General features: G+C 43.1%; 1 protein-coding gene across 1 annotated transcript; it reads left to right on the top strand.

Annotated features, from left to right (window-relative positions):
• Positions 1–5166: 5166 nt before the first annotated feature.
• On the top strand, positions 5167–11005 carry LOC138897153 (uncharacterized). The gene is made up of 4 exons (XM_070183111.1): positions 5167–6029; positions 7255–8092; positions 10266–10458; positions 10551–11005. Exons 1-4 carry the CDS (start codon positions 5167–5169, stop codon positions 11003–11005), a joined length of 2349 nt encoding a protein of 782 aa, XP_070039212.1.
• The last annotated feature ends 2508 nt before the right edge of the window (positions 11006–13513 follow it).

The following is a 13513-nucleotide window of genomic DNA, read 5'->3' on the forward strand; positions in this document are numbered from 1 at the left end:
GATCTTGGAATTTAAACCCTTGTCATTCTATTCTCTCATAAGTGGTGAGGACACGAGCTGTAGTTACCGACGATGCTGCCCTCAGAGCCGGTATTACTAGGGCCAGGGCAGAGAACAACTTAGGCTTGTGAGGTTTAAGAAGTACTATCCTGCTACTTTCAGTGGGTTGGTTTCAGAGGATGCGCATGGGTTCCTAGGGGAGTACTACCAAATTCTTCGCACTATGGGTATTGTGGAGATGAGTGGGGTTGCTTTTACTACGTTCCAACTTATGGGAGCGACATACTAGTGGTGACGAGTGTATGAGTTGGGTAGTTCGGCTGATGCAACTTCACTTTTATGTACTCAGTTTTAAGAGGTATTCTTTAGAGAATTTGTTCCCCAGACCCTTTGGGAAGCGTGGCACGCAGAGTTTGAGCAGCTGTGACAGGGAACTATGTCGGTGTCAGAGTATGCCGTTAGATTTAGTGATTTGTCCAAGCATGCGCCTACTTGGGTTTCTACAGTCCGAGAGCGAGTCCGTAGGTTCATTGGGGGGCTAAGTCATGATATTCGGTTTAACATGGCTCGGAGTGGAGTCAGATGTTCCATTCAGCAGGTAGTAGAGATTGCTCGGTGATTAGAGGGCATGCGAGATCAGGAGAGAGATGGCAGAGAGGCTAAGAGGCATCGCAGACCGGGAGGATATACTGGTCCTTATTTTGGAAGCAGAGTACGACATGGTAGAGGTTTTGTGGGTCAGCCAGTTTTGTTTGCATTACAGGCTTCACACGGTGTTTCAGGTACCCATGGGTCTCAGGGCACCCGCACCGAACAACTTTCATAGCCATGCCAGTGGAGAGGTTGCTTTGAGTGTGGAGATACCAGCCACATGGTGAGAGATTATCCCAGACTCCGGACATATATCTCACAGTGAGGCATTCAAGCTATGAGTTCTATTCCAGTTGCTGATATCCCCGCACCGCTAGCTTGGGGTACATGTCATGTGAGCAGAGAGCGCCCGAGAGGGGGAGGACCAACCCATTGATGTGTTTTATATAGTAGGGATGAGGCCGCTACACCAGATAATGTCGTACATGTATGGGTTCGAATTGTTATAGAGGAACATCGTTCGTATTTTGTTTCGGTTCTGCTTATCGGGGTGAATTCTCCTGTTTTTCTTCACATATGGGCGAGTTTCATGATTTTGTACTCTGTTTATGTGTTTACCCCTATTGGGAGATTCTATAGTGGTAGCCCGTGTCTATCGTATTGTTTTAATTCATTACTGAGAGTTATGAGACTATAAGTGACTTCCTGTTACCCATTACGGTAGGTTTTGATGTGAGTTTTGGGTAGTTGGCTACGATTTGTGATTTAAATGCCCTACTGGTGTGGAAGTTCAGTATGTGTTGTGATTTTGTTGGCGGAATTGAATTAGAGGAAGGTTTTGGTTGGTATGATATGTATTCTACTTGTGACTCGGAGTTGAGGGTGATACCCTCGCGGTTTCATGTGATTTGATGTGTTTGAACTAGGATGCTGATAAGTAGGGATTTTAACCTATTAATTGCTCTATTTTACTTGTGTTTTGGGCCAAAAATGCATGAAGGTATTCCCGGAAACTAACTTAATATGCTTGCTTGCACGGATTGTTCAAAATGAGACAAAGGAGCCATAATCAACTCATAAAGGAGTCAAAACGTGAACAAAAACCAAAACTGGGCCAAGAGGTATGGAACGCAGACCGCGACAAATAAGTGCGGCAGCGAAAGTATCAATGTGGACGCGGCCATTATTTCGAGGTCCGTGATATGAAGAATCAGAGAGATGGTTTTTTAGGCACAAACATGAACGCGGACAGCGACAAGAAGATGCGGTCGCGAAAGTATCAGCACGGCCGCGATGGGAATTCCGCGGACCGCGGTTGCTAAGGTTCAGAGAGTGCTTAATTCAAGCAAAAATGAGAAGGGCGGTCCGAGTCAAAGTTGCCCGGCTGCGAAAGTCTCTCACGCGGACGTAATGGAAATTACGCGGTCCGCAAAACAAGGTTCAACCCAGGTTCAGATGTGAAGAAATGCGGACCGAGATCAGAATTATGCAGCCGCGAAAGCAAGTGTGCGGCCGCCGTCAGAATTATGCGGCCGCGAAACTTCCGCATGGGTATTTTTGTTCGAAAATTTCAGCTTAGTATAAATAGATCTTTTTGTCAATTTTAGGTTATGTTATGTTTTTGCTAAGTACGTGAGACAACTAGATTTTCCCTTTTGGGAAATTTTATATTAGATTTAACTTATAACATTAGATTTTCATCTTTTAATTTTGTATTATGGATTATATCTTCTCTTTATCTTTGATTTATGCTATTATTATGAGTAGCTAGACCCATAGCTAGGGTTGTGACCCAACCCTAGTGTGGGTATTTAATGGGTACTGAATTTTAGGGCATGAATGTTTATGGATTAGTGATATTTAGCCTAATATTTCTTTTAGATTTATAGAATTAGTGGTTGCAAACACTGATTCATGCCTTTATGACTTGGTCTCTTCTTGAGAAAGAGGGATTAAGTTTGGGAAAACTAGGCTAATAAGGAATTGGGGTGAACTCAGGAAATTGATAGCCCCAATTAAAGGGTTAAACCTAGAGATTGTAATACCCGACTTGAGCTAATATCACATGACCTGCATGAATACCCACTTGGACTTGAGAAAGCCAAATTTGGCAAAATCACTCAAACTATCGAGAGATATAGAGTGAGTACTTGGGTGTGATAGCTATATTACGATCCCAAATTAATCAAGCTTGCCCTAGATTCTTACTACCCGTTAGATGTCCACCTAGGCGAAAGTCACTACCCTAGTCCTTTTAAACACTTGAAAACTAGCATCAAAATTATTGTACTTAGCTTTAATCATTGCATACAATATAATAGAATTAGAAGTAGAATCAACACCATCATGTTTGGAAGTGCAATTAGGAACAAAACACGCATCTAGACTTAGATAAACCTAATTCCAAATCAATTAACTCCCTGTGGAAATCGATCCCGACCTTGTTAGGTAAAACTGCATCGACCATCCTCGCTACTCAATACTGGTGTAGGTTTGGACCCGATCAATTTTTGGAGCCGTTGCCGGGGAGTTAGATGGTGTTAGCTATATATCTAACTATTTGTGTGTTTTGTTTTTCTTTCCTTCCGTTTTTCTAATTTTTGTGTGTCAATTGCTTTTAGGTACCAAATGGCTCTTAACGAGGCCCTCAGCCATATTCCTCAGGGGGAGGAGGTAGATGAAAATGAAGTGGATGAGGTTCACCTTGAACCTCAAGTACAAAGAAGAGGACGCCCGCCTCATGACAACGTTCCAAACCCTCCCCCACCTCCTCCAAGGGCAGTACACCGAGTGTTGCCCAATGTAGGCTACGCAAGCACAATTGTCCCGCCCCTGATTCGGACGGGCAATTTTCAAATAACCAATGACATGCTTACTCTATTGGAACAACTGGGTTTCTTCACCGGAGCTACGCATCAGAACGCATATAAGTATCTCAAAGGTTTTGTAGACACATGCTGGGGGAGCAAGCAGACGAATGTATCTGAAGACACTTTGAGGTTGAGGCTTTTCCCTTTCTCACTTAGAGGGAAGGCTTTGGATTGGCTTGAGAAGCTACCCAACCATTCCATCACCACTTGGGATGAGTTGGCCGAGAAGTTCATAGCAAAGTTCTTTTCTCCGGGACATATGGCAACATTGAGAGATGAAATCCTTACTTTTAAATAAGAACCAAATGAACCGTTACATGAGATTTGGGAACGGTACAAGATAATGATCAAAGAACATCCAAACAACGATATGACTGAAGCAATGATCCAATAAACCTTTTATAGGGGTATCAACACAACTAACCAGTGTGTGGTGAATCAACTCGCAGGAGGTAACTTCATGAACACACCATATTCAGAAGCATGTGAAATATTAGATGAGATGGCGGACACTTCTTTAGCTTGGCAAAGTCGAGCCAATGTTCCTCAGGGTGACCCCAATGTTATCCACCTTCACAAGGAACTCCATGATCACTGACAAGCCATAACAGAGTTGACAACTACCATGACTCAGTTAACCAAGGTACAACTTCAGTAGGTTCAGGAGCCAAAGCAAGTAAATGCCGTGGAAAGAGTGAATGTAATGGTTAACAAGAGGAGACAAAGAGGTCAACAAGTTCAACACAATCGGGATCAATTTGAGCAAAGTGGTAGTGGGTACAACCAAGATGAATCTTATGACGATCAAAGTGAAGAGGTTCAATATGTGAACAATTACCAAGGTTAATAGAGCAATGCTCCAAATCAACAACAGTGGAGATCATAGGGAAACAATCAAAATTGGGGCAACCAAGGCCAAGGGAATTGGAATAGTGGCAACAACAATAATCCAAACAATTGGGGGAACAACAATCAAAATTGGGGGAATCAAGGAAATACCCAATGTAATTGGGGTGGCAACAATAATAGTAATTGGGGAGGCAATGGAAACCAAGGGGGTTGGAACAACAATAATCAAGGGAACCGGGGGTCGGGCACTCAAAGGCCCCCGATGTATCAACAACCAAACAACACACCTCCATATCCATCACAAGGGCAAAGTTCTTCCAACAATGATATGGGACAAATAGAAAGTATGTTCAAGCAAATGATGGAAAGAAACGCCGACTCTGATGCCCAAATAGCCTCCCATAACAGTTTTATCTGCAACTTGGAAGTCCAAATGGGACAAATTTCTCAAGCCTTGAATACTCGACCTAAGGGGGCACTACCAAGTGATACGGTAGTAAACCCGAAGTATGGAAATAATAATAGCCATGCTATGGCGGTGACTACAAGAAGTGGTAGAGGTGAAGTTGCTAGTACCTCCAATCCAAGAAAGATCGTGAATGATGATGTGGTTGTGTAAGAAGATGATAAGATCCAAGCCAATGATGAGAATGTGAATGATGAAGTGAGGATAAATATTGATGACAATGTGGAGGAGGCACAAAATGATGTGAACCTGTCTAGGGAACATGTGATCGACATACCGAAAATGGTAGTGCCCAAAGCCAAGGCTCCTTTGCCAAGGCCTCCTCCACTATATCCTCAAAGGCTCGCAAAGCAAAACAACTAGAACCAATTCAATAAATTCATTGATATGATGAAAAGTTTGTCCATAAATGTACCTTTGGTTAAAGCTCTAGAACAAATGCCGGGATATGCCAAGTTTATGAAGGACTTGGAAACAAAGAAGAGGTCAATAAACTGTGAGACGATCAGAATGACACATCAAGTGAGTGACATTGTGCATTCCATGGCTCCAAATCTAGAAGATCCCTGTGCCTTTAAAATTCCATGCACTATCGGTAGTGCCAATTTCGCGAAAGCCTTGTGCTATTTGGGAGCGAGCATTAATTTGATGCCATATTCTGTGTTCAAGACATTGGGGATTGGGCAACCAAGACCTACTTCCATGAGGTTGCAAATAGCAAACATGACAATGAAGAGGCCGCTGAGGATTATTGATGATGTTCTAGTTCGAGTCGACAAGTTCATTCTTCCCGCAGATTTTGTGATTCTCGACTGTGAAGTTGACTATGAGGTGCCAATCATATTGGGGAGACCTTTCCTAGCAATAGGAAAGGCATTGGTTGATATGGAAGCTCGGGAGCTCACCTTCCGGGAGGGCGATGAAAACGTTGTGTTCCACATATGCAAGTCAATGAGGCAGCCTAATAGCAACGAAGTATGCTCTTTTGTGGATCTTGTAACAGAGGTGATTGTTGATGACATGAGTGCTATGATCAATGTGGAACAACCTATGGAAGTTGTGTTGTTGAATCATGAGGATGATGAGAAGGTAGGCTTGATAAAATATGCAAATGCTTTGCAAGGAATGGGATCCTACACATATGGACCCCGTAAACTGTCCTTAGACCTTAAGAACTGGAAGACTCCGCCAACAAAGCCCTCAATCGAGGAGCCACCAACATTGGAGTTAAAGCCCTTGCCTTCACACCTCAGGTATAAGTTCTTAGGCCCTTGTTCCACATTACCTGTTATTCTTTCTTCGTGCTTAACTAACGTGCAGGTAGATTCCACCCTTGCGGTGCTTCAAAGAAGGAAGAAAGCAATAGGTTGGACATTGGCGGATATTCGGGGTATAAGCCCCGCCTTCTGCATGCACAAAATCATATTTGAGGAAGATGCCAAACCCACCGTGGAACATCAAAGGAGGTTGAACGAGGCCATGCAAGAGGTAGTCAAGAAAAAAACATCAAGTGGCTAGATGCAGCGGTTGTGTACCCCATTTCTGATAGTTCATGGACTTCGCCGGTAAAATGTGTCCCAAAGAAGTGGGCATGACTGTGATCACAAATGATAGAAATGAATTGATCCCCACAAGAACTGTCACCGGTTGGAGGGTATGCATGGATTATAGAAAGCTGAACAAAGTGACCCGTAAAGACAATTTTCCATTGCCATTTCTTGACCAAATGTTGGATAGACTTGCCGGGCGTGCTTATTATTGCTTTTTGGATGGGTACTCCGGGTACAACCAGATTCTCATTGCACCTGAAGACCAAGAGAAAACCACCTTCACCTGTCCGTATGGCACATTTGCATTCTTACGTATGCCGTTTGGTTTGTGTAATGCACTGGCTACCTTTCAGCGGTGTATGATGGCAATATTTACGGATATGGTGGAGGACTCCCTCGAGGTATTCATGGATGATTTCAGTGTTGTAGGGGATTCCTTTGAAGAATGTTTGGATAATCTTGATAAAGTGTTGGCCCGATGTGAGGAGACCAACTTAGTGCTTAATTAGGAGAAGTACCACTTTATGGTCGAGCAGAGCATTATCCTCGGCCATAAGATCTCCAAGAACGGTATTGAAGTGGACAAAGCAAAAATTGAAATGATATCAAAACTCCCTCCTCCGACTTCCATCAAGGGAGTGAGGAGCTTTCTTGGTCACGCAGGGTTTTACCGTAGGTTCATCAAGGATTTCTCAAAAATGGTGAACCCCTTGTGCAAGTTGTTGGAAAAAGATGCCAAGTTTGTGTTCAATGATGATTGCATGAAAGCTTTTGAGGTACTCAAGTATAGGTTGACTATCACTCACATCATTACCGCACCCAATTGGAGCTTACCATTTGAGCTCATGTGTGATGCTAGCGACGTTGCGGTACGAGCGGTATTGGGGCAAAGAATCAACAAGATATTTTATCCGGTCTATTATGCAAGCAAAACAATGAACGATGCCCAAGTCAACTATAAGGTGACCGAGAAAGAGCTATTAGCCATTGTCTTCGTCATGGAAAAGTTTCGCCCGTACCTCATGGGCACCAAAGTGATTGTGCACACCAATCACACGACACTTCATTATTTGATGAGTAAAAAGGACTCTAAGGCTAGGTTGATGAGATGGGTTCTTCTTCTACAAGAGTTTGACCTTGAAATCATAGACCTAAAAGGGAGTGAAAATCAAGTGGCGGACCATTTGTCCTGCTTGGAAGAGGAGGGGCGGCCCCATGATGGCCTCAAGATTAATGATTCATTCCCAGATGAACAACTCTTTTCCATGTCTATGACTGGGATACCTTGGTTCGCCGATATGGATAACTTTATTGTGACCGGCATTGTCCCGAATGAGCTCTCTTCAAACCAAAGGAAGGAGCTCAAACAGAATTGCTTGGATTATTATTGGGACGAGCCATATCTTTTCAAAATTTGCAATAATGGTGTTATCCGGAGATGTGTTCTGGAAGAAGAGCAATTGAGTATTCTTAAAGCTTGCCATTCCTCGCCCTATGGTGGTCACCATGGTGGGGCGAGAATTGCTACAAAGATCCTAAGTTGTGGATTCTATTGTCCCACCTTGTACAAAGACGCTAGCGAGCTTGTTAGGAGTTGTGATGAGTGCCAAAGAGCTGGTGGAATTTCTAAGAATAATGAAATGCCCCTCACCACTATTCTTGAGAGTGATATTTGCAATGTGTGGGGCATCAACTTTATGGGGCCATTTGTGAGTTCATGTGAGAACACTTATATTCTGGTTGCTGTTGATTATGTTTCCAGATGGGTTGAAGCTGTGGCTTTGCCCAACAATGAGGCACGGAGTGTGGTGGCTTTCTTAAAGAAACATATCTTCACAAGGTTCGGCACCCCAAGGGCTATCATTAGTGATGGGGGTTCTCATTTTTGCAACAAAGCCTTCGACACTTTATTTTCTACGTATGGTGTCAATCATAAGGTGTCAACCCCTTATCACCCACAAGCTAGTGGATAAGTTGAGGTCTCCAACAGGGAGATCAATAGCATATTATCCAAGACTGTTAATACAAACCGTACTTATTGGTCAAGAAAACTTGACGATGCTTTATGGGCCTATTGTAAAACTTACAAGACTCCAATTGGTATGTCTCTGTACCGGTTGGTATTTGGGAAATCATGCCATCTTCCGGTTTAATTAGAGCATAAGTCCGTGTGGGTGCTGAAGAAGTTGAACCTTGAATGGGATGTAGCTTCCAATCTCCGGGTAGAGCAACTAAATGAACTTGATGAATTTTGGTTCCATGCTTATTCCAGCTCATCCTTGTATAAGGATAAAATGAAGTACTTACATAAAAAATATATCCGGAACAAGGAGTTCAAGGAGGGTGACTTGATTTTTCTATTCAACTCTCGGTTACGGATGTTTCCGGGAAAGCTCAAGTCGAAGTGGAGTGGTCCTTTCGAAGTGGTACATGTGGCTCTTTTGGGTGCTCTAGATTTGAAAAACAAGAATGGTGAGATCTTTAGAGTCAATGGGCACCGAGTGAAGCACTACCTTGGCATGATTGATGATAGCCACGTTGTGGCATTGATCCATTTCAAATGATGATGGTAACATGCGTCGTGCCGCGACATTAAATCAGGCGCTTCTTGGGAGGTAACCCATGTGTTTTTCTTTCTTGCTTTTGATTTTCTTCCTAGATTAGACATTGTTTTGAACTAACTTGTTGTGAAGTGTATGTAGGAATTGGTTGTGCAGTGCAGGATTTTGACAGGGAAAAATTTGGCTAAGTGTTGGAAGTTTGCAGATCGCGCCCAAAATATCACGGTCCGCGTAAGCAATTCGAGGTAGCACATTTTTGCTCGCGGACGCATAATTGAAAAGAGCAAGCCAACTCTCTGAAGTTGGACTGTCAAAAAATCCTTCAGAGATCGCGACCGCGTTCCAATTTTGCAAACCGTGTTGAATTTCGCGGGCGCGACCAATATTTCGCGGACCGCGCCCATGTGCTTGAAGCTAGTCTACATAAGGTAAAATAGTGCGGACTGCGATGGTGGGTTCCACAATTGGTGGTGGGTTCCACAATTGATTAAGATGGTGGGTTCCACAATTGATTAATATAAATAAGGATTTCTTAAACATTTTACACTTTTCGAACCCTAACGTTTCACCGCACAAAAAGCACTGTTCATCTCATCGTGCTCTCAATTTTCATCTCATTCACATTAAGAGTTCATTTCCTACTACAATTTTACAACTGGTATGTTCAATTCCATGATGTGATTTTATCTTTTTCTTTTCTTTTCTCTTCGTTTTAATTTTTCTTTCTTAGTTAGGGTTAGATGCATGCCATGATCTCAAATTAATGCATAATTGATACTTAAATACACGTGGGTAGTGTTTATATGCCTAATGGGGGCTGGGGTTAGTAACTTTGCATGGTTAATTGAACTAATTTTTGCACACTTAGTGAAAACCCTAGTTATCAGTGTTCTTAGTGCCGATCCTATTTGAATTTCGCGGCCGCGGTCCATTTTACGCGGTCCGCGATAGGGTAGGCGGCCGCGTTCATTTTTTTTCACTGTCCGCGCTGCCCCAGCTTTTAGTTACTGAGTGATTTCTAAGAGTTTGTAGCCGCGGTCACTTTTACGCGGTCCGTGGTTGGTCCTTCGCGGCTGGGTTCAAGTTTTCGCGGTCCGCGCTTGTGAATTTCTAAGAGTCTGTTAATTGCTTTTGTGACCGCCTTCATTTTTTCGCAGTCCGTGTGTGTCCAAGATCAGAGTATCAGTAGTCTGAACCTGACCTCTTTGTGACCGCATTCACTTTTTTGCGGTCTGCGATGGGTATTTCGCGGCCGCGTCCACTTTTTCGCGGTCCGTGATGCCCTGTTTTGAGAAGCCCTGTTATTCATTTCATCTATACTTCTTTAAGGCATGATTGAACCCAATTCTAATTATCTTTCACTAATTGTGTGTTGCAGAAAATGGTGCGATCTCGTGGAGGAGCAGACAAATCAAAAGGGAGGGCAGAATCCTCCCGAGGCCGGGGCAAAGGAAAGCAGGCTTTGCCCTTAGCAGCTCAAAGAATCATAAGCAAAAAAAAACCCTCACTAGACCTCCTGCCGAATCATCAGACACAAGTGAATATCTCATATCCCGGGAGAGTTTTGAGGGGTAATCTACACAACCTCGACAAGAGGCCCAATCACAACCCTATAGCCTAATCAATGAAGCTGCCTCCTCTTCTGGGTCGTCTGATGGATCAGAGGGAGGTAGTGAGGCATCAGAGCCATCTTCCCCACCTGCTGCAACACCGGCCTCAACAGCTGCTCCTATCAATGTAGATGGGGATGACAAGGTCCCGAATGATGGGAGAGGGTATGATACCAATGTCAGTGGTCTTGCTAGATCAAGGAAGCCCGAGGTGTGGGCGGATAGATTCATGAGCGAGAAAGCATACCTTAAATTCCGGGAATGGTGGCCCCAAAGGTCGCTCACCCTTGAGCGACAGTTTATAGACAGAGATCTCCTTCCCCACAATCCAAATGTCAAAAGGCAATTTGAGGAGAGAAAAGGGTGGAAGTACTTCACCAGCAAGGTTCTTAATGCCAATGAGTACTTTGTCAAGGAGTTCTACGCAAATGTTGCCCACATCAAAAAGGGCATCACTGTGACAAAGGTACGGAACTTGAAGATATACGGTTTGATGGCGACACCTTGAACAAATATGCCGGTTTTGAGGATGAGGAAGCTGTACAATATTTGGAGAAGGTGGATCTAGATGAAGAAGCCCATCCTTGGCTAGCGGAAATAATAGTCATCCCAGGGACAACACCGGCCTGGATCATAGCTGGAGTCCCAATCGCCAGAAACACCCTCATCTTTGAAGCAAAAGGGTGGTGCACGTTTGTATGCAGCCGGCTTGATCCTAGCCAGCATGATAGTGTCATCCCACTCTCTCAGGCGATTATGGCGGGGTATCCAATCAATGTGGGGAACCTCATGTCCCACCACATCTCCAAAGCAACCAGAAAAGGAGAAAGTTCCTACCCCTACCCTAACTTCATCATTATGTATCTCGAGGACCAAAGGGTAGAGGGGAGGCACTATGATACGAAGGTGAAGCCGAAGAAACCTTTCTCCTGGTATAGCCTCCAAGGACCGGACAACCCTAAAGCAAAGGGTAAAGCCACTACCTCCACTGGCTAGTCTGAAGAGTCAAGTGTAGTGGCTACCGGGTCAGAGCCTTCCACAGCAGAGAGACCTTCAGCTGCCATGCCTTCTCCTTCATCCGGGCAATCCATCACTGTGCCACTATCTGTGCCCTCATCTTCTACTTAACCCCAGACTGCACTGCGGGTTTCTCAGACCTTATCCAATATCAACAACTGGATGGAGGCAGCTACATCAAAGCTCTCTGTCTTATCCAGTGCATTAGCAGCACAGTCAACCCCAACACAGCTTCAGGTACCTCCATCAGTGGAGGATTCATTGAAAGAGCTTTTGGACAACCAGAAGAAGCTCATGGACAACCAAAAGAAGATCCTGGAGACTTTGGATACTCATGGCAAGGTGATCAAGGATTTGTTCAAGCAGGTAAAGAAGATGAGAAAGACTCAGGCCTCAAAGGAGTCAGTAGAGAAGCTGAAGAAGGATGTAGAGAATTTCACTTCTGCTGGAGATATCCCACTTGACTTGCTTATAGAGGAGACTTCCCCAGCAGCACAGGTAGCAGAGCATGAGGCAGACAAAGCTCCATTTAGAGGATTTGTGGTCCCCCAGTCAGAGGATTTGGAGATCTAGTTAGAGGACCCGGAGGGAGCTGATGATCCTATGCAGTCCGAGGACCCCACTCATGTGCCTGACCCCATACAGACAAAGACCATATAGGGAGTTTTCTTTACTCTCTAACCCTTCCCTGATCTTATTTTGATATTAGCATTGAGGACAATGCTATCTTTTATTTGGGGGGTGGTCCATTTTGATTTGGTTATGATTTGATGACATTGGTATGTAATAACTATGATACTATTTTTCTTTACCTTTATTTATCGTTATTTTCACTTTCATTATTTTTCACTTTTGGTATGTAATTAACTTTACCATTCAATATATATATTTATTTTTATTTTGTATATATTCGTTTCACTCCATTATTGTACATATTCATTTTACTTTCCGTAGTTTACTTCATAACTTCTTTCATATTTTTTTTACTTAATAGCTTAGCTTCTTATTTTCTTTAGTAGCTTATTTTTGAGTTTTTAGCTTATTTTTACATTCTGCGTGAACAATAAGCCTTTGGTTTTCTTAATGCCACAGTTCTTTCCAAAGGTGGATGTTGTGTGAACCGGTTGGCTCTTCCCAACGATGGATGGCGTGACAACCTTCTTAAGAGACCGAGTCCGTTTATTTTTGGTGTATATAGTAGTAGTAATGAATAAAAGTATCTCAAGCAGGCTTCACTTGGTACTAACACATTTACCTTCAATCTCATGGTTAGAGACAAGTTGATTGACAAAGATTAGCTCTAGTTGTGACCTTTAGACTCTTGTGTTGGCTAAAACAATCATAGAGTGGTTTCCTTGAGCCATTTGTGATTTTCAATATTAGCTAGGGTTGTTGTGGGCCCTCGACTCTATTCTCTTTAACAATCTAGTGGCTTGAGAGGTGAGGTATTGAATTGCAAGTTCAAGTCCCGTGCCAATAAGTCTAGAACTTGCCCTGAATGTTTGTCTAAGCAGAATTTTAAGTGTAGCTCGACTTGAGAAATGATTGTAGGCTCTCCTTGGTCAAAGTTGAACTTTGAAAGCTTCTGTAGCCTACCAATATGATATCCCTAGTCAACTCCTTTGATCCTAAGCCTTTTCATTCAATAGCCACATTACAAGCCTTTATCCGTTCTATAATGACCCACTCTTGGCACCCAATCTTTCCTTAGCATTCATGATGAACAATTGGAAAAAGCATAAGTTTGTGGGAGAGATGAGTAATTTGAAAGTGATAAAAGGTTCAAAGAAGAAAAAGAATTGTTGAAAAGGAAAGGCAAAGAAAAGGAAGAAAATCCAAAAATAAATACGTCAAAAAGAAAGAGAAGGTTGAAGGGATTCAAATAACATAATGATGAAAGGCAAGGAATGATGAGAAAATAAGAAAAATGATTGTCTTGAGTAAGAAAGAGTGATGGTTTGTCTCTCTAGTTCCCCTAAGGAAGAAGAAAAATGACTTA

The sequence above is a fragment of the Nicotiana tomentosiformis genome, chromosome 8 (genome assembly GCF_000390325.3).
Source record: "Nicotiana tomentosiformis chromosome 8, ASM39032v3, whole genome shotgun sequence".
In the NCBI taxonomy this organism is placed as follows: Eukaryota; Viridiplantae; Streptophyta; class Magnoliopsida; order Solanales; family Solanaceae; genus Nicotiana; species Nicotiana tomentosiformis.

Bases quoted from the DNA above. Each gene is read 5' to 3' on its own strand.
- LOC138897153 (XM_070183111.1), top strand. From the start codon at position 5,167: ATGAAAAGTTTGTCCATAAATGTACCTTTGGTTAAAGCTCTAGAACAA. The intron at 8,093-10,265 runs GTTGAAGCTGTG...TGTGTGTTGCAG, and splicing joins TTGATTATGTTTCCAGATGG to AAAATGGTGCGATCTCGTGG. The intron at 10,459-10,550 runs GTAATCTACACA...CTGATGGATCAG, and splicing joins TCCCGGGAGAGTTTTGAGGG to AGGGAGGTAGTGAGGCATCA.